General features: G+C 33.5%; 1 protein-coding gene across 1 annotated transcript in view; it reads left to right on the forward strand.

Annotated features, from left to right (window-relative positions):
* Positions 1-22,549, forward strand: part of NUDCD3 (NudC domain containing 3) — a 102,404-nt gene that overhangs the window by 43,492 nt on the left and 36,363 nt on the right. Inside the window, exons 3-4 of the mRNA XM_074288454.1 lie at positions 11,188-11,320; positions 18,648-18,791. Of these exons, the coding sequence (XP_074144555.1) occupies positions 11,188-11,320; positions 18,648-18,791 (277 nt within the window). The remainder of the gene's footprint in view (positions 1-11,187; positions 11,321-18,647; positions 18,792-22,549) is intronic.

The following is a 22,549-nucleotide window of genomic DNA, read 5'->3' on the forward strand; positions in this document are numbered from 1 at the left end:
GGGAATTAATAGTTATATATTCCTGTATTTTCTATCCCATTATGTCAACAAGCTTAATTTCTTACTCTACAGAAGGAACCAGCAGCTTCTACTACTTATATACTTGTCAGTGCATGACACATCACTCTCTGGACACGTCACCTGTCTCCATATCACTGCAATCACTACCTTTAAGCTTTTCTTTCTCTCCTAACACTTTATACTTTGAGAATTCTTAGTTTATTGAACAAACATGAAGAAATGTAGAAATATGAGTAATAAAATAAATTCTTCCTTTTTCAGTCTTACTGCAGGGGCACAATTGGAGGGACTTTTGTATCAAGCTGTGGCTACAGTCACTGCCAGGGTACAGGCAGGTGTTTCCCTTGTACTGGCTTAGTGATCAAAATCAGTTGCCAAATGCCTGTTCTCTAGTCTCAGTTTTAAGGTCCATGCTTGTCAATGATACATAAATCAGATTTTGGGGTGTTTTTATAGTATGGAAACTGAGGGCATCATCTGGGTAAAATGATTAGACTTTAATTGTTGAATGGGAAGATTGTGATAGAAATAATATGAAAGGCCAGGAAAATTTTGGCACCACAATCACCTAAACATCTTGAGTCATGCATAAAGTTAATAACTGTACAGTAAGACAACTATCAGAAAAAAACTGTTGCCTATTATTTTTAATGAACTTAGCCACTATTGTGTTCTGTGACATGAATTGTTATTTCCTGCAGTAGTGGCTCTGTCTTTCAAAGGAACTACCATGGCATTCTGTAGACCTCATTTATTTTTAAAGTTATTTCTTCCCAGTGTGTCTCAGCTATTATGTAGAATCATGCTGTGCTTCCAGAACAGTAATCAGGTTCTTGGGCAGAGAACAGAATGTCTCTGAAAGCTAATAGTTGACTTTGTTGCTCTGTGTAGCTATGAAGAATGGGTAGGAAAAAGTAATTGCATGAAGAATTTCTTGAGTGTAGTTTCAAGTACTTAAAATTGAGTGAATAATTATTTAGAGCCCTAGTAAATATTACCCACTTATATGATTGTGCTATACCCGAATCTTAGAGTAGATTAGCCAGTGGCAGTTACCAGCTAGTTTGCTGCATTAAGCTGATCAATTCACTATTAGTTTCATTGATTAACTAGGCTCTTAGCCCACCAGAGGGCCATTACTACCTTAAAAGAAAATTTGAACTTTTCATTAAATCAAACAATTTCTAGTATATTTGTTGCTTGTTTAGTTTCACCTATAGACCTTGACTGCTGATACTCTAGGACTGCTTTCTATCCAATGAAAAACATATAAAAAGCTTATATATGAAGTAGGATTGATTGAGTTTCAAGATTTCCTTTTTATTTTCTGCTCTGCTTTGATTTCCATTCCATTTTGATCTCTGTGTGGATTTTAATTGCTTATTACTTGTTTAGTTTCTGACTCCTAGTTCTGGTTCAACTTTTATTTTCAGTTTTTATTTTCAATTTTTATTTTCAGATGCTTCCTGCTATATATATGGCCCTTAAATTGCATTTTTTGCTTGTTTGTTTGGTTGGTTTTGGATCTCCTAATCCTGACTTCTTGTTCTCTCTGCTATTTACTAATGCTCTTGATTCTGATGTGATATTGAAAAATGATTTTACTTCTTTCATGTCTTTCTCATTTTTAGTAAATGAATACACTTTCTACTTGACTGAAAAAATGCAAACAGTGTAGTATAAGTTCCCTTGGTGTCTTTCCTTTTTAATTCCCATGACCTCTTTTGTTATATTCCTTTTTTCCTTAGAAATTTTCTGTATCTATAAATGTTTCTTTCCTATTCCTAGGAATCTCAGAGATTTAGATTGATATATCCCTCCTCTTATCCAAGATAACTCTTCTATCTAACTTCTTACTTCTTTTAGGACCTTTTCTTCCTCGTCTTCCATTCCATTTTTCTGTCTTTAAACATATTCATATTCTTCCTTTGCTTTCTGTTCTCTAGTTAGTTTCTTGAAAGAATGGTTTATGCTTTTTGCTTCCACTTATTCCTTAATTTCTTGCAATTTGACCACTCATTCCACAATTCTGCTGATCTGGACTCTCTGGAAAGTTACAGGTGATACTCTGATTTGCAGATATAATGTTGGCCTTTTCTTAGTTCTTATTTTCCTTTTGTATTTAGCAGCCTTAGATATTGCTGATTGCTGAGTTTTTCATGAAACATTCCTCCTCTGATTTCTTTTACCCTACTGTTCAGATCTAAGCATTTATGTAGGTAGAAGCCAACGTCTTAGACTTGACATACCTAAAACTGATCATTATCTCTCCCTTCCCCTAACTCAAAACTAGCTTTTGCTCTTGATTTTCTAGTCTCTTTTAAAAGTGTCACTAGTAACTCAGGTGTAGAATCTTATAGAGATATTAGAATTCTTCATCACATTTGTACTCCAACCAACATATCAGTTCAGATTGCCTATTCTCATTGAATACATTCCTTTCTGATTTCATGAATTTATCCTTTTCTTCTTGGGGATTTTTTTTTTTTTTTTTTTTTTTTGACAAACTAGTTATCAAGAAAAGGCTTTTCTCTGATCTTTCCCAATTTTTTCTTGTTTTTGGACTTTTATAGTAGTGAGTGAGAGAATTGGCAACTTAAGAATATAGTGAAGGGAAATACTGAATTAAAGACTTCCGAGGTGGAAATGTCACATTATAGTAGATCTAGTCTCTTATTGTCGTTGACAAGGGATGTGTTTAATGTGGATTAGAAAAGTTAATGATGAATGTTGGAGGAGATTTGGGAAAACTGGGTCACTAATGCATTGTTGATGGAGTTGTGATATTCTGCAGAGTAATTTGGAACTATGCCCAAAAGGCAACTGTGTATACCATTTGATTCAGCAATGTCTCTACCCCAAAGAGATCATAAAACAGGGAAAAAGGACCCACACATGCAAAAATGTTTATAATTGTTCTTTTTGGGGTGACAAGGAATTGGAAACTGAGGGTTGCCTATCAATTGGAGAATGCTGAATAAATTATGGTATATTAATATAATTGAATATTACATTGTTCTACAAGAAATGATGAGCAGGCTGATTTCAGAAAAGCCTGGAAAGACTTATATGAAATGTTGCTGAGTAAAGTGAGCAGAACCAGAGGAACATTGTATATAAAACCAGCAAGATTTTGTGATGATCAGTCTTTTTTTTTTTTTTTTCAAGTTTATTTTTTTTTCCTTTTTTAAAATTAATTTTATAATTATAACTTTTTTTTTGACATTACATATGCATAGGTAATTTTTTTTTTTTTTTTACAACATTATCCCTTGTACTCCCTTCTGTTCCGAATTTTTCCCCTCCTTCCCTTCACCCCCTCCCCTAGATGGCAGGCATTCCTGTACATATTAAATATCTTATAGTATATGCTTAGTACTATATATATATATATGCAGAACCGAATTTTTTTGTTGTTGTCGCAAAGGAAGAATTGTATTCGGAAGGTAAAAATAATCTGGGAAGAAAAACAAAACAAAACAAAACAAAAAATTGCTCACAGTTTACACTCATTTCCCAGTGTTCCTTTTCTGGGTGTAGCTGATTCTGTCCATCATTGATCAATTGGAATTGGATTAGCTCTTCTCTATGTTGAAGATATCCACTTCCATCAGAATACATCCTCATACAGTATCATTGTTGAAGTGTGTAATGATCTCCTAGTTCTGCTCGTTTCACTCAACATCAGTTGATGTAAGTCTCTCCAAGCCTCTCTGTATTCCTCCTGATGGTCATTTCTTACAGAACAATAATATTCCATAACATTCATATACCATAATTTACCCAACCATTCTCCAATTGATGGGCATCCATTGTGATGATCAGTCTTAACTCTTCTCAGCAGTACTTTGATCCAAGATAATTCCAATATATGTGGGATAGTCCACCTGAATCCAGAGAGAGAACTGTGGAGAGTCAATGTGGATTAAAGCATAGCATTTTCACCTTTTTCCTTATTTTATTTTATTTTTCTTTAGTATGGTCTTCCTCTTTTGTTCTGATTTTTCTTTCACAAAATGACTAAAATGGAAATATGTTTAAAATGATTGTGCATGTATAAGCTGTATCACATTGTTTGCTGTCTTTTGGAGGGTGAGAGCTAAGGGAGAGAGAAAAAAAACAGAACTCAAAAATCTTACAAAAAATGAATATTAAATTATCTTTACATGCAATTGTAAAAATAAAATACTATTGAATTAAAAAAAAAGAAATAGAATTTTTAAACGTTAAGGAAAATGAGAAACAATAAGCTCTAGAGTTTGAAGCTTCTTGAGGTTTGAAAATGAAAGAATAAATTTTACTAATGTCATTATAGTGCTAGTGTTATTTCCAAGAAGCCTAGTAAATAGAATATATGAAATAGGTTCAATGATTAAATACAATCCTGAGGGACTCAGTAGGGGAGAGATCCTTTCAAAGGGTACATAGTCATTTTCCAGTTCTTCCCTGAAAGTTTTGAACAGAGCTCCCATAAGGAAACTCCATTCATCCCCATGGATGTAAATAATCTAATAAAATCCTAATTGACAGAAGTAAAGGCTGCTGATAACTCTTAGAAACATTATTGCTTATGTTAATATTTACAGAGCACCAACAACATGCTATGTGCTTGTATGGACCAGACAATTAGAACCAATTTCTGCTCACTGGACTATTTAAATCAGAGCAGACAAGTGAGAAAACATAAGAAATAAGAGGGAATCTGCACAAGATACGGAGAATAATGATGTAATATTGAAATGAGAAAATAATATTAAATACCTGTGAGGTAGCCTCAGAAATTTAATCATGTTTATAGAAGCAACATGTTTTTAGATATTTGAAAGATAGGGTAATAAGGACCTTATTTATCAGATGTATTATATAAGGATCTAGGAACCAAAAGTTAAGGAAGAATGCTTCTTTAGTAATGGAAATGGAACTTTTTTTTTTTTTTGTAGTATGTATTATTTATACAATATGCTTATATAGCGCTTTTTATTTTGAATTTTTAAAATTCTCAACTAAGTGAACACCAAAAAGCATTTCAGTATCCAAAGTAGAACAAAAGAGAATTATATGTGAAACCATGATTATATATGTACAACTGCTTTTTTTAAAGAAGCATATAAGATATAAAACATGTGGCTTTCTTTTTTTTTGTTATAGCTTTTTATTTACAAGATATGTGCATGGGTAATTTTTCAGCATTGGCAATTGCAAAACCTTTTATTCCAATTTTTTCCCCTCCTTTCTTCCACTTCCTCCCCCAGATGGCAGGTAGACCAATACATGTTAAATATGTTAAAGTATATGTTAAATACAATATATGTATACATATCTATACAGTTATTTTGCTGCACAAAAAGAATCGGACTTTGAAATAATGTACACTTAACCTGTGAAGGAAATAAAAAATGCAGGTGGACAAAAATAGAGCGATTGGAAATGCTTTGTAGTGGTTCACACTCATTTCCCAGAGTTCTTTCGCTGGGTGTAGCTGGTTCTCTTAATTATTGAACAAATGGAACTGATTTGGTTCATTTCATTGTGAAGAGAGCCATGTCCATCAGAATCGATCATCATTTAGTATTGTTGTTGAAGTACATAGTGATCCCCTGATTCTGCTCATTTCACTCAGCATCAGTTCATGTAAGTCTCTCCAGGCCTTTCTGAAATCATCCTGCTGGACATTTCTTACAGAACAATAATATTCCATAACATTCATATACCACAATTTATTCAGCCATTTTCCAATTGATGGGTATCCATTCGGTTTCCACTTTCTGGCCACTACAAAGAGGGCTGCCACAAACATTTTTGCACATATGGGTCCCTTTCCTTTCTTTAATATCTCTTTGGTATATAAGCCTAGTAGTAACACTGCTGGATCAAAGGGTATCCACAGTTTGATAACTTTTTGAGCATAGTTCCAAATTGTTCTCCAGAGTGGCTGGATGTATTCACAATTCCACCAACAATGTATTAGTTTCCCAGTTTTCGCACATCCTCTCCAACATTGGGCATTATCATTTACTGTCTTAGCCAATCTGAGAGGTGTGTAGTGGTATCTCAGAGCTGTCTTTTCATATGGCTAGAAATAGTTTTTAATTTCTTCATCTGAAACTTGTCTGTTCATATCCTTTGACCATTTCTCAATTGGAGAATGGCTTGATTTCTTATAAATTAGAGTCAGTTCTCTAATATTTTTGAAATGAGGCCTTTATCTCAGATTCTTTGACTGTAAAAATGTAAAACATATGACTTTCAAAGCTATTCTACTTTGCTGGACAATCCTCTTGCTCCTTTCCCCCCCCCCCAAAAAAAAAATACCTCCAAATGTAAAGGGTTAAAACTCCAAAAAGGTGTGCTTGAATCAGACTACTAAGCACCTAAGGCTAATTACCTATTGGACTACTACTCTATTAGCATATGTTTGGGAAAATGGCCCTTTTTACCATTGATGCTGGCTCAGTGTTTGGAGTTAAGATAATCTAGGCTAGGATTAGAGGGTGGGGTGACAGAGGCCAGAGACTCACTTGGCTGCACAATGAGGAGAAAAGAATTGAGAAGAGAAGAATTGAGAAGAGATCTTTGGCAAAACTTCTAGCAGTTTGTCTGCTTCTTTCACTTTCCCCCCTAAAGACCAAAGACTTTTACTTGTCCTGACTCTGGCTGATTCTGAGACCTCCAGGGAGCTACTTTGGATTTAACACTGGAACAAAAACATCCAGAAAAACCACAGTCCTTTTAATAAATTTGCATAGTTTAGTAAACAAATTCAACCAGTTGCCAAGTCCAAAAATTAATGTTTCATTGTCTAGCTGGAATTATGGTTGGTTATTACATTGGCCATAGTTCTCAAGTCTTTTAAAGTTGTTTTTCTTTATAGTGGTATATAAATTGTGTAAATTATAATTACTGTAGAATTTATTTCTAAACAGTCCCTTTATTTCTTCCAATATAATAATATATTGCCTTAATATATTGTAATTTATTCAACTATTCCCTAGTGGGTGGGCACTTCCTTAATTTCCAGTTTTCTATTATAACAATAAGAGTTGCTGGAACCATTTTTGTATGCATGTATATAGGCCTAATAGACGTACTATTTGGTCAAAAAAGGTTTTGTGATTTTTGGGGTATTGTTATGGACTGCTTTTTAGAATGTCCAAATTTACTACTCTACAAACAGTAGTATTCCTATCTTCATACAGACTTTTCAACAGTAGCTACTTATTATCTTTATATTTTTGCCAAAAGGATAGCTATGAAATGGAAGTTCATAGCTGTTTTAGTTTTCATTTTTCTAATAATTAGTGATTTGGTGGATTTTTTCTTTTTTTTAAATTTAATTTTACTTTCAGAGTTCATTATCTTTACAACATTTTCATTATGCACATTATTCTCTTGCTTCTCTTCTTTTGGCTTTGCATCATCTCATACAATCCCAGGTTTTTCTGAAACTTCTCTTCATATTTTTTTTTTTAGTACAATATCATTTTATCACATTCATATATCATAATTTGTTCATCCATTTTTCCAGTTGATGGATATCTTTTCATATTACAATTATTTGTCACAACAAAGAGTTGTTACAAATATTTTGTTATATATGGGTTGTTTTTGTTTTTCTTTGCTATCTTTGTAGTATAGATCTAGTAGCAGTATTGCTGGGTTGTAGGATTTGTATAGTATGATAGTTTTGGGAGTTTAGTTTCATATTGCTTTCCATGATGGCTGAATAAGTTCACAGTTCTTAGAGAACCCTAGATCAACTTAAAAACTATTAGAAATAATCTACAACTTTAGCAGAGTTGCAGGATACAAAATAAATCCACATAAATCAAAATCCAACAGCAAGAGACACCAAGAGAAATTCCATTTAAAATAACTATCGAGGTATATGAAGGTTATGGAATATTATTGCTCTGTAAGAAATGACCAGCAGGAGGAATACAGAGAGGCTTGGAGAGACTTAAATCAACTGTTGCTGAGTGAAATGAGCAGAACCAGAAGGTCACTATACACTTCAACAACAATACTGTATGAGGATGTATTCTGATGGAAGTGGAAATCTTCAACATAAAGAAGATCCAACTCACCTCCAGTTGATCAATGATGGACAGAAATAACTACACCCAGAGAAGGAACACTGGGAAGCGAATGTAAATTGTTAGCAATACTGTCTATCTACCCAGGTTACTTATACCTTCGGAAGCTAATAATTAATGTGCAACAAGAAAATGGTATTTACACACATATATTGTATCTAGGTTATATTGTAACACATCTAAAATGTATGGGATTACCTGTCATGGGGGGGAGGGAGTGGAGGGAGGGAGGGGATAATTTGGAAAAATGAATAAAAAAATAAAATAAAATAACTATCGAGAGGATAAAATATTTGGAGATGTCTGCCAAGGGAAAGTCTACAAAATACTTTCCACACAAATAAAGTCAGATCTAAAAATGGAAAAATATCAAGTGATCTTGGATAGGTCCATTGAATATAATAAAGATAACAATACTACCTAAACTAATCTATTTATTTAGTGCTTCCTTCCTTTCCTTCCTCCCTTTCTCCCTCCCTCCCTCCCTCCTTTCTTCCTTCGGAGACAATTGGGATTAAATGATTTGCCCAGGGTCATACAACTAGGAAGTGTTAAGTGTCTAAGGTCAGATTTGAATTTAGGTCTTCCTGACTTCAGGGCTGGTGCTCTATCCACTGTACCACCTAGCTACCCCCTAGAAAACATTTCAAAAAAAATTTTATAAAGGAAAAGTGCTCAGATACTTTAGAACTAGAGGATATTAAAAGTTGAAAGAATTCACCAATCACTTTCTGAAGGAGATCTCAAAATGAAAAATCTCAGGAATATTATAGCCAGATTTCAGAGCCTTCAAGTTAAGAAAAAAAATACTACAAATTTCAGGGTCACACAAGACTTAATAGGTACCATTATAAAATGGTGCAGAGTTTAGAATTTAATATTCTAGGAAGGACATAGGAGCTAGGATTACAGGAAAGTATAATTTACCCAGCCAAACTGAGTATAATTCTGCAGAGAAAAATGGATATTTAATGAAACAGAGGAATTTCAAGCATTCCTGATTGAAAAAACTAGAGGTGAATAGAAAATTTGATGTTCAAATACAAGATTGAAGAGAAGTATAAAAAGGTAACATCAATAAGAACTCATAAGAGACAACCTATTGTTATACTGGAAAATAATACATGTAATTCCTAAGAACTTTATCTTTATTAGAGGAGTTAAAAAGAGTCTACTTAGAAAGAAGGTATTGGATTGTAATTGTTATCCTAATATATAGCTTTCAAAAATCTCCACATATACGTAGGAATCTCAATGATCAATACCTTCAAGTATTTATCTAATTACTTTTGTTAACTCTGAGAAAAGAATGTGTGTGAAACCCGTGCCTTCATCTCTGTAGGCATTTCCAGACTCAGAAATTCTCTCTACCAACATAAATCAATAATTTTCTGTAACTTTTGTAGTCTTAGGAAGTTCCTGGGGTCATCAAAGAGTTAATAACTTCTCCAAAGTCACATAGTAATGTCAGAGGCAGGACCTTTCCTTCCTACTCCCCTCCCCTAGACAACAAGCAATCCAATATAATTTCTTTAAGTTAAAAAAAAAAAGATTTCTTTATATCCTCATCCAACTGGCATTTGTATAGGGTTTTAAGGTTTGCAGAGTGTCTTTAAACATATTTTTATTTGATGTGAAATAATAACATTTTGCCCTACCCACTTCCCAATAGTCTTATCCAGGGTACCCTAGTAGATCCTACCCTGAGCAGGCTGGTGCTAATGTCGGACTGCCCTTTACCTTTTGTAACAAAAGAATCCAACCTTAACTTTCCTTCCAGCTTATCTATATAAGTAGGATCAATCCCTTTCCTCCTTTCCCACCTTGTCTGTGAGGGACCCTAGAATCCCCTTTCTACTCTGACTTTTAGCTCAATTCCTGGTAGAGTATTACTATGAGACAAACATCCCAGTGCATCTTAAGGACTCTTGGAGCTTGCTGTCTTTAGCATCTTTCCTTCCTTTCAACATGTGCTTATTATTAGCACACGGGATTTTTTCCTTCTTTCAGTTGTGTGGAGAGGTACAGTGAAAAGATTAAAGTCACACACACACACACACACACACACACACACACACACACACACACACTCATATAAATTTTTCAAAAGAGAACTAAATTTATCACCTATTTGAAATAGATTTTGAGAAAAAGCTAAGGTAAGAAGGGCCACTGAATCTTTGCTGTGTACAATTTTGGGTATCCATTAATGTTTTCTTCTCCACCATCATCTTGCTTTTGTGTCTAATTTAGACTATAAACCTATGATGCTAGAGTTGTGTTTATTTCCTTATAATGTTTAGTATAACATTATACTAATTTTTAGGTAATTTTACAATCAATAGTTAAATAAATATCATCTATTTGGCTCCTTATTGGACTTTTATACTGATACTTAGTTTTAGTTTTCAGATTTTTCATACTGTTTAAAAATAGTGTCTTTTGTGAATTATTCTGCTCCCAACTGAAATTGAGTTAATTCTAATTTTTCTTTGTAAGCATGTTTTCCATGTAATAATGAACTCTGTTATCAGATTGCCATTCATATAATTGTTAAAAAGAAGTGGAGATTCTTAGAGGTTTGGTAAAGATGTAAAGTGTGGCAGTAGTGACAAAATTTTCTTACACAAGCCCTTTCCTCCTCTTAGTCAGCTGAGCATTTTGAAGAAAACAAATACTACATATTTTATTAGTAAGAGAATTTTACTTAATTAACTAGGCTCCATTCTTAAATCTTCATGGGTTCAAATGGTATTTTTTGACTACAGTTACTGCTAATTTTGTAAAACAATGGGCTAATATAATCATATTAATTTTCTCAGACACTTTTTTCTCTGTGTTTTTAGAGGCAAGTGATCTAATTAGAATGATCAGAAACAAAACTGGCCACAAAGAGCAAATTTCTAAATATGTTAAATTTGATCTTGATCTTTCCCTTCTGAGTTTTAAAACATGTTTTTAATAATTTTTTCTCTGGCTCTTTAAAAATGGTGAGCAGTCAAACTTGATCCTTATTTTTCTATCCTATCTGTATGGATAAGTTGGCATTTCAAGTTTTTTTGTTCTTTCCCAGGAGACAGGAGCAGTTCCAGAAAAACCCTGACAGTTACAATGGTGCTGTACGTGAGAACTACACCTGGTCTCAAGACTACAGTGACCTGGAGGTTAAGGTGCCAGTGCCCAAGCATATCCTGAAAGGGAAGCAGGTAATTAGCAGTAGAACTTCTAAGTCACAGTTGGATCTTGTGCTTCCTAGCCCCTCTTTTCCCATGACTAGCACAGTGACAACTTGTTACTTCAAGGGTGTTATATAACTTTTACTTAATCAAAGGCAGCATTTTAAATTTTGCATAAGTTAGACTAGCAGAGTATGATGTGAGACAGAGTGCATCTTTTATATTCACTTGAAGTTGTGATCCAGTGGTGATTTGCTAAGGAAAGAATCTGTTCCTGGCAAACATCCTGGGGTGAGATTGTTTAAGTAAGTGGAATTTTAATGATCCATTACTTTATTTTTCCACTTAATCTCCCCCCCCCCCCCCCAAGAATATATTTTATCTCTTTCACTGTGTTTCTTTGCTATTACTTTTAGCACTTTACAGTTTTTGGGTAACATCCTACTGATTATCAATATTTCCTTGTAATAATTTTTATCTTCCCAAGAAAAAATACTGTTCAGTTTATGTCCTCCAAATTTTAACTTAACACAACCCTCTTTTCAGGTATTCAACACACTACATGTACATTATAAATGTAGTGAGTAAACTATTCTTGGCTTACATGCATTTTTATCTCTTCAAAGAAGAACTTAATTCTCTCTGTTCTTTGAAGATATATATCGCTATTCCTCTCATGTTTTCTGAGCTTCACTCATTGTGTTACATGCATTCTGTATAGTATTACCTGGATGTGTCTCACTGGCATCTTAAGCTTAAAATATATAAAGCAGAATTCATTCCCTTCTCTGCCCCCTCAATCCTGCTCCTGTCTTAATTAGTCTATATCTTGCCAGTGATATTACCTTTCTTCAATCTTGCATGCTTTTAATCTTGAAATAATCTTGATTCCTCCTTTATCCACATATCTAGTCTGTTCCCCAGAATGTAGTGACCAGTAATTTTTCCAGGGACCTGTTCAGTCTAGAATTGTCTGAATAAAACAATTGCTCTTAGGTCTCATTCTGTGTAATATGGATAACTTGCAGTTGAACAAATTGTCTTTACTATTTCTAGCTACTGTTGCTTAAATAACTACTCACACTCATTAAATAACTTGATCAGAACCAGTAATAGCATTCTGACTTGATGTCTGTCTTTCAGATTCTATTCAGACTTGAAGTACTTCATGTAGAATTTTGATAATACCCATTCCTTTCCCTTTGCCCTCATAGACCTCAAACAGGCTTTGTCATTTTCTTGTTCTTTGGTTTTTATCATTAAAGAGATCAGAATCAATTGTATAAAAGACATTTTTATTTTAATGTAATACAAAGATTTTTTTCTCTTAAAAACATTTTATTGGTGCTGTTTTCCTTTTAATGACCCTGTTGCCTCCCTTCCTCATTAGAGTCTTCAAAGTTCTAGAATTGCTTTTGTCAAGCAAAACAAATCAGTACATTGGACATGCCTCGAAGTCATTCTAATACTTCTAGTCCAAAACCCTTTGCCCCAGAGTGAAGATCATTTTTCATCTCCAGCCTTCTGAACTTATGATTGGTTATTGGAATAATTGGAATTCTAAAGTCTTTCAACATCTTTTCCTTCATTGTATTTTTAAGTGTAGTAAAACATCCTGCTATCCATCCTGCTCTGTCCCATTCATACCATGACCTAATTTAGATGCAATTGGGTAGAATAGAAATACTGTTGGATTTGGACATACAGTCAAGGAGACTTGCGTTTAAAGCCTGGCTTTGACACTTTCTAGCTCTATAATGATGGACAAATCTTTTAACATTTTTGAGCCTCACTATCCTCAACTATAAAATGGTCCTTTTGTGAGGACCAAGTAAGATAATGTGTGTAAAGTGCTTTGCAATCTTTAAAACTATGTAAATTTCAGTTTTACTGTTTAGAGGAATATAATAAGAATATGTACAAATGGATGTACAATCTGGGATTTCTCTTTTTTCCTAACATGACAAGCTGGAATGCATTTGTTATCCACTGTCCTTTATTACATGACTCAGCCTATCTCTTTCTGTTACAGTTTCTTGATGATATATCCTTTATACCTGTCTGTTGGAGTTCCTTGTTGGCTTTATATTGCAGACTACTCATAACCAATCAGGTTCTTTTACATTAGTCTCTGTGGGAAATTTAGTTATTTGGAAGCAGATCTTTCCCTTCTTTCTTTCAACTTTCCTAGCTTCTATTGAGACTTGGCTCAAATCTTATCTTTTAACAAGAAGCCTTTTTCCCTCTCTTCCTTGTTGGCCTCTCTCACATAAGTCTCTACAGTCACTTCAATTGCCTTCCTTCTGAGTTTACTCTTGTTTTCACTTAGTCATTTACATATTATCTCCTTGATTAGAATGTGAATTTTTTTTGTGGACCAGAACTATTTTTGTTTTCCTTTGTGTCCCAAACACTTAACATAGCACCTGATACAAAGTAAGAATTGAATAAATATTTGTTGACTGTTGACTGTTAGGATAAGATTTGTTGATGTGTTGATGATGATGTGGGGTGAGAGTGGGAATTCAAATAATTTTAGACATTGAAATGACTGGAAGGATAATAGTTTCCTTGGCAATGGAGTCACAAATCCTCTTTGGATCTTAATTTCTTATTTATATATTGAAGACATTGGATTAGATAATTTCTAAGAACCTTCCATCTGTAAATCCTATATTCTTATGCTACAAAGCTCAATATAATTTTGTTAAAATAATTGCTACCAAATGAAGTTGGCCTAGCTGTGCCAGACCTAATTTTAAAGCTGAGGTCATCAAAACTGTTTGGTACTGGCTAAGAAATAGAGTAGTAATTTCTAGCCATATGAAAAGATGCTCCAAGTCATTATTAATCAGAGAAATGCAAATTAAGACAATTCTGAGACATCACTACACACCTGTCAGATTGGCTAAGATGACAGGAAAAGATAATGGACGAATGTTGGAGGGGAATGTGGGAAAACTGGGACACTGATGCATTGTTGGTGGAGTTGGGAATACATCCAGCCATTCTGGAGAGCGATTTGGAACTGTACTCAAAAAGTTATCAAACTGTGCATACTCTTTGATCCAGCAGTGTTACTACTGGGCTTATATCCCAAAGAGATTTTAAAGAAGGGAAAGGGACCTGTATGTGCAAAAATGTTTGTGGCAGCCCTCTTTATAGTGGCCAGAAACTGGAAACTGAGTGGATGTCCATCAATTGGAGAATGGCTGAATAAATTGTGATATATGAATATTATGGAATATTATTGTTGTGTAAGAAATGATCAACAGGATGATTTCAGAAAGCCTGGAGGGACTTACATAAACTGATGCTGAGTGAAATGAGCAGGACCAGGAGAGCATTATATACTTCAACAACAATGCTGTATGATGATCAATTCTGAGGGATGTGGTCCTCTTCCTCTAATTTATTTATAATCTCATTCTTTATGCCTAGGTCATGAATCCATTTTGACTTGATTTTGGTGTACGGTGTTAAGTGTGGGTCAATGCTTAGTTTTTGCCATATTAATTTCCAATTTTCCCATCAATTTTTTTTAAATTTTATAATTATAAAAATTTTTTTTGACAATGCATATGCATGAGTAATTTTTTTTATAACATTATCCCTTGTATTAATTTTTCCAAATTTTTTCCTCCCTCTACTCCCTCCCCTAGATGACAGGCATCCCATACATATTACATGTGTTATACATATACATATACATCTAGTATAACCTAGATACAATATCTGTGTGTAAATCCAATTTTCTTGTTGCACGTTAAGAATTGGATTCCGAAGGTATAAGTAACCTAGGTAGAAAGACAGTAGTGCTAACAATTTACATTCACTTCCCAGTGTTCCTTCTCTGGGTGTAGTTGTTTCTGTCCATCATTGATCAACTGGAAGTGAGTTGGATCTTCTTTATGTTGAAGATATCCACTTCCATCAGACTATATCTTCATACAGCATTGTTGTTGAAGTGTATAGTGATCTTCTGGTTCTGCTCATTTCACTCAACATCAGTTCATATAAGTCTCTCCAAACCTCTCTGTATTCCTCCTGTTGGTCATTTCTTACAGAGCAATAATATTCCATAACATTCATATACCATAATTTACCCAACCATTCTCCAATTGATGGACATCCATTCATCTTCCAGTTTCTAGCCACTACGAAAAGAGCTGCCACAAACATTTTTCCCAGCAATTTTTGTCAAACATTGAGTTCTTATCCCAAAAGCTGGGATCCTTGGGTTTGTCAAACACTAGATTATTAAAGTTATTGATTATTTTGTCCTTTGAACCTAACCTATTCCACTGATCAATTAGTCTATTTCTTAGTGGCCCTTAGTGGACAATGAGATGAGCCCAATCAGTTCCAGTGGAGCAGTGATGAATTGAACCAGCTACACCCAGCGAAAGAACTCTGGTAGATGACTATGAACCACTACATAGAATTCCTAATCCCCCTATTTTTGTCCGCCTTCATTTTTTATTTCCTTCACAGGTTAATTATTGTTCACTCTTTCAAAGTCTGATTCTTTTTGTACAGCAAAATAACTGTATGGATATGTATACATATATTGTATTTGGCTGATACTTTAACATATTTAACATGTATTGGTCAACCTTCCATCTGGGGGAGAGGGTGGAGGGAAGGAGGGGAAGGGTTGGAACAGGAGGTTTTGTAATTGTCAAGGCTGAAAGATTACCCATGCATGTGTCTTGTAAATGAAAAGCTATTAAAAAAAAAGAAATAGAGTAGTAGATCATTGGAATAGGTTAGATTCACAGGACAAAATAGTCAGTGATTATAGTAATCTAATATTTAACAAACCCAAAGACTCCAGCTTTTGGGATAAGAACTCACTATTTAACAAAAATTTCTAGGAAATTGGAAATTAGTATTGAATGGGACTAATGCATTGTCGGTGGAGTTGTGTACTGATTCAACCATTCTGGAGAGCAGTTTGGAATTGTGCCCAAAGGACTATCAAACTGTGCACACTCTTTGATCCAGCAGTATTTCTATTGGGCTTATATCCCAAAGAGATCTTAGAAAGGGACCTATATGTGCAAAAATGTTTGTGGCAGCCCTTTTTGTAGTGGCTAGAAACTGAAAACTGAATGGATGCCCATCATTTGGAGAATGAATAAGTTATGGTGTATGAATGTTATGGAATAATATTCTATAAGAAATGATCAGCAGGATTGTTGAGGTTGGGAAAGGGGGACCCCAAAAGACAGGCCCGAGGTATCTCGAAGAATTTGCAGACTTGAACTCATCTCCTAGACTTAGGGCAAAGTAGATAGTAATTGTAACACAATTACAAAAGAGGGCTGGAATTCTAAGGGAATTTCAGCTGTGAAACAGAAGCTAGGAGATGGATTTATCCAGTTTTCAACCATTGATATTCTAATTCTATATCTATCTAATTCTATAGGTAGAAAGGAATTTGGTTCTCATAAACTAGATTATTACTGACCAGATTGTCAGCAATGAATTGAGGAGTGGTCTTATTCACTGTTGTCTCAGGAGTTTGATCTGTGGGAGTTTCCTGAAGTCAGAAGTTATCTGACTAAGGAGTGGTCATAATCAGACAGATTGGGCATGGGAGTTTCCTGAGGCAGATTCCAAAGCTAGAAGATTCAGGATTACTGATTTGTTAGAACAGAAGACCCCCAAGGTCAGGGGACCCCAAAAACCACAATTATATTTCCCTGGAAACTGTACCATATTAGGATGATCTCAGAGAGTCCTGGAGAGACTTACATGAATTGATTCTAAATGAAGTGAGCAGAACCAGGAGATCATTGTACATGGCAACAGCAAGGTTATATGATGATCAGTTCTGATGACGATCAATTTGAGGCCAGTTCCAGTGATCTTGTGATGAAGAGAGCCCAGGGAGAGAGGACTGTGGGAACTGAGTGTGGATCACAACATAATATTCTCACTCTTTTTGTTCTTGTTTGCTTGCATTTTGTTTTCTTTCTCATTTATTTTTCCTTTTTGATCTGATTTTTCTTGTACAGCAAGATAATTGTATAAACATGTATATATATATTAGATTTAACATTTTTAACATGTTTAACAAATATTGGATTACTTGTTATCTAGAGGAGGAGGTAGGGGGAAGGGCAGAAATTTTGGAACACAAGATTTTTGCAAGTGTCAATGTTAAAAAATTATCCATGCATGTTTTGAAAATAAAAAACTTTAATTAAAAAAAAGAGAGAGAGATTGGGCTAGTAGCACACCCAATAAAAATTCAAAGATTGAAAAAAAATTAAAATTAAAAAAGGGGAAAATTAAAATAAAATAATTGCTACCTAATAGGAGGGATAGAATAAATCAGTACTGTTTGTTCATTTATATTATGGTACATAATTGTTAGTGTTCTGAATGTGATTTAACTGGAAGTATGTACAAATATAGAACATGTTTGTAACAGGGTTCATTTATTACCACTGCTGTGTTATTGTTTTTTTCTCTTTCAGTAAAGATTTCATTTCATATTTGTGTTCTGAACTACAGAGATTTTGTGCGTCAAAATGCATTATTTCATTTAAATAAAACATTTAGGAAAATTGACTGATTTTTCCATTACTTTGTAAAATAGATCTGTTTCAGCAAAATTGGCTTATAAGACAGATTAGAGCAAATTCTATTTATCCATTCAATTTCTTACAAAATTGAATATGTATTCCTGTATGTTGTTTTACTCCAACAATTTTGGTTAGAAAAATTTAGTAACTAAAGGATTAAAAGTGTGACCAGGTCAGGGGCAAATTAAGTGTTGAAGCACACCAACATGTTGTATCTGCCAAAGCTCTATTTTTCAGCTTCTGCCTCACATTTTATTTTGTAGGAATACTTGATAGATCTCTCCTTCCCAAAGATAGCCATTTTTCTCTATCCTAGAGTTATTTGCTTAGACACAACTACTTCCAAGACTTATTAACTCTTTTTCCTTTTGTTTAGCTGTCTATTATGTTTAATGGCATTGGATTATAGTATCATACTTTGTCTGCAAATATCTAGAGATAGCTTAATTTTGAAGTTTTAGTTTCTGTAAATGTGAAGGAGCACCTACTTCACAAATTCTATATATTTGATATATATTTATATTTGTGTATGTGTTTATTTATAACAAATGATAACCATTTATAACTTGGAGTGTAAATTTTTACTGGATATAGTCTTGGTAAGTTTATGCTAATTATCCCCAATGCAATATCTGAATTTATACTCTCTTCTCTTACCTTTTTGAAATTGTTCCACTCCAGTTTTATGAATTTAGTCCTTATCTCACAAGATACTCTTCCTCTTCCTTTATTATATGACTCCCATTTATTTTCTTTTTCAGGTGTCTGTGGATCTCAGCAGTAATTCTATCCGTGTGGCAATACTAGAAGGGAATGAGGAACATGTTTTAATGGAAGGAAAATTCACCCATAAAATCAACACTGAAAGTTCTTTGTGGAGCCTTGAGCCAGGGAAATGTGTCTTGGTATGGATAATTGGTTTTTTGTTAGTTTGTTTATTTTCCTTCTTTGATGTTCTTAAGTTTTTGTTTTTTTGGGGTTTTTTTTGAGTAAATGTTTCTCTGAACACTTTGGTTTCTATAAATACTGAAAGTGGACTGTGAACTGGGCCTAGGTAATAGACAAAAGACACTTTCATTTCAGTTTGTTACCTTTTGAAATGTCTTACTTAAATTATGAGATTTACAACTCCCAGTTGAAACAAACTGTAGAATGCACATAAAATTTTTTTTTTCTTTTTTGGTGATCTTCATCTACTTTGTTATTTTTTAAAAGGCCCATGCTCTTTCCACAATACCATATTGCTTATGTGGGTATTTTCTATGAATTAGTATTGCTCAGTACTGTCTTTGTGTAGTTTTAGTTACTTTGGAGCAACCATAAGTACTTTTTTTTTTCTTTTCTTTTTATTTTTTGTCAAATGAATGTGTAGTGGGTATACATGGCCACAAGTGTTCTGCTTGATCTCTTTGTAGGTCTGTGATCTCATTCAGGACTGCTTTTCAGTAGTGTAAGTCATAGCCTGTCTTGTGTAATTTTATTTTTATACATTATTCTCTAAATCCTCTGTGAAGTAGATCACAAACCTGGCACAGAAGCATGACATAGAAGCAGAGAGTAAAGAATGTTAATTATTTAGATATTTGTGGAAGTCATATACAAAAAGAAGAGGAAATTGTATTCTGGGTGAGTCTTAATATAAAGAAAGAAGTTGGTTGTTGGTGTGGAAATATTAGGAGTCCTTAAGAATTTGTGTTTAGAGAAGAAGAGGAAATTTAGGCATAATCTAAATGTATTCTAGATTTTAGAAAAGCAGATATTAAAGGGTCAGGAAATAGAATCCTGTGGATTGAAATGCTTCAGCGTAAATTATTTTAGGAGGGAGAGGAGATGCTCAAGAATGAAATTCAGAAGCAGAAAAGGAAACAGGAGGAAAAATGGAATTTGTATGTAAGTATGATATGGTCATATACAAATAATATCAGAAATTCTAAAGTTCAGAACATGCTGAGACTGATGAGAGAAATTAAAGGCAAAATTTAAAAAAATTATTGGAAAAAATAGGAGAATCAAAATAAGAATAAGACCTTTGCTTCTCATAATAACTGACAACAGAGAAAAGGCAGAGTTGCTCATTTTTTTAACTTCTGTTTTCTCTGCTGAAGAATGACCCACTCTAAAAGTAACAGCACAAAAATGGATAACAAGGCATTGCTAACATAGGATAAATAAAGGGATAGAAACGCTCTAATTCTTTTTGATTTGAATGCCACTCAATTGGCTCGTAGACTTATACAGAAAGAGTTCGGTACCTTAAAATTGTACTAAACCAAAATGGATATCTTATAATTCTTTTTTTCTTTAAAAGTTAAATTAACATTCATTTTTTAAAAGTTTGAATTTTCTCTCACCCTCACTCACCTCCTTCATTCTTTGAGAAAGCAAGCAATATGATACCCATTGTGTGTAATCATTATGTGTAATCATACAAAGCACATTTTCATATTAACCATGTTGCCAAAAAAGAAAAAAAAAAAAAAGCAGCAGCAAGAAAAATAAAAAAGAATGCTTCATTCCACACTTAGAGCTTATCAGTTCTCTCTCTGGAGGCAGATAGCTTTTTTCATTATGGGTCCTTTGAAATTTTTAAGAATCATTGTATTGATTAGATTAGCTAGGTCTTTCACAGTTGATCATCTTTACAATATTGCCATTACACCATATGGCTTTTTCCTGGTTTCTGTTCACTTTACTATGTATTAGTTCATACAAGTCTTTCCAGGTTTTTCTGAAACTGTCCTCACTCATTATTTACACCATAGTATTCCATCACAATATATACAACAATTTGTTTAGCTGTTCATCAGTTAATGGATATTCTCTTAATTTCTAATATTTTGCCACCACAAGAAGAGCTGCTTAAATATTTAAGTTCCTTTTTTTTTTTTTTTTTTTTGGTGATCTTTTTGGAATACAGACCTAGGGTCAAAAGGTATACATCGTTTTATAGCCCATTGAGCATAGTTCCAGATTGTTCATCATGATGGTTGGACCAGTTTACAACTCCATCAACAGTGCCCCTATTTTTTTTACATCCCCTCTAGCATTTGTCATTTTTTCCCCTTTTCTATCATGTTACCCCATCTAATAGATATTGGGGTAGTTTTTCTTTATAATTTCTTGAAATATGATCTAAAATCTTTTTTTTTTTTTTTTTAAATCATGTCTTTCAGGCAGTCCAGTAATTTTAAAATGATCTCTCCTCAATCTGAATTCCAGATCAATTGTTTCACTGATGAATTATTTCACATTTTCTTCTGTTTTTTATACTTTTGACTTTGTTATATTATTTCTTGATGTCTCGTGGAGATGGTAGCACCTACCTGTCCATCTAAAATTTTTATGTGTGTTTAATTTACTAATTTAATATCATTTTAATTTTTATGGAACTTTTTTTTTCAGTGAGATTTTGTACTTTTACCATTTGGTGACTAATCATTTTTTCAGGCATTATTTTCTTCATATTTTGTGGTCTCTTTTACCAAGATGCTAATTTCTTTTTTCATAATTTCCAGCATTTCTCTATTTCTTTTCCCAACTTTTGATCTTTTGGTTTTTTTGTTTTGTTTTGTTTTGTTTGGCTCTTTTTTAAAAGCTCTTCCAGTAATTCTTGTTGGAATGGTATACTACTTGTACTTTTCTTTGAGGTATTACTTGCATAATTTTCACTTCATTGTCTTCTAAGTTTGTGTCTTGATCTTCTCTGTCACCATATTATATTTTCATGGTCAACTTCTTTTTTGGTTATTAACTCCTTTTCCAGCTGATTTCTTGATTTTGAACTTTATGTTAAAGTTGGGTTCTTCACATCTCATTTCTGAGTGTACACTTTCAACCTTCAGGGTTTTTTTTTGTACTATGATTTTCAGAAATCATTCTGGGGGTTTATATTTTTTGTGTGCTTCCAAAGTGATATAATGATGGGAGAAGTGTAGTCCTTGCTCTTCTGGACTGCACTCTGGTTGGTCTTTATCCAGTGTTGTCAGTGGGTCTATTTGGAAATCTTCAAGAAGAATAATAGTAACTATAAACAAAGAATAAATTTAAATAAGAAAAGAACCTTAATACTACAATGAAAGACCATATAAGATTTGTTTCTCAGAATGTTTGTTTTGATAGTTCTGATTGTGGCTTCAAGTTGGTTTATAATGCATGTATACCTTACTCATGGTTTTTGAATAATAGCATTTTTATTACAAATGCCCAGAATATCATATGGTTAAACAGTTGATGAATTATAGTTATAGGATAAGAGAGGGGAATGAGGAAGGTATTCCGGTGCAGTGTATAGAACATATGAGAATATGTGAATTCATCTGAATTATATATGAAATCATCTGAATTTATTTGATTATTTGTTAAGAATCAGTTTATGCTGATTGAACCTTAGTAGTAAGTTGGAAACAATTTGATGATACTAGAGAGACAACATAAAATCAAAATTGTACACAATATTATCTTTTTTTTTTTTTTTTTTTTTTTTACACAATATTATCTTAGTCTAGCATAACTACAGAAACAGATCTGTAATGTTTTAAATCATGTACATTGTCATAGAGGGGAAAATGTTTTTAATAATTGGGAAGTCATTTTCCTGCTTAAGATACTATTAAATAATTTTGTAACAGGAACCCTTAGACCATCATCATGAAATCACATCGCA

Source organism: Sminthopsis crassicaudata, chromosome 2 (genome assembly GCF_048593235.1).
Source record: "Sminthopsis crassicaudata isolate SCR6 chromosome 2, ASM4859323v1, whole genome shotgun sequence".
NCBI classification, from domain to species: domain Eukaryota; kingdom Metazoa; phylum Chordata; class Mammalia; order Dasyuromorphia; family Dasyuridae; genus Sminthopsis; species Sminthopsis crassicaudata.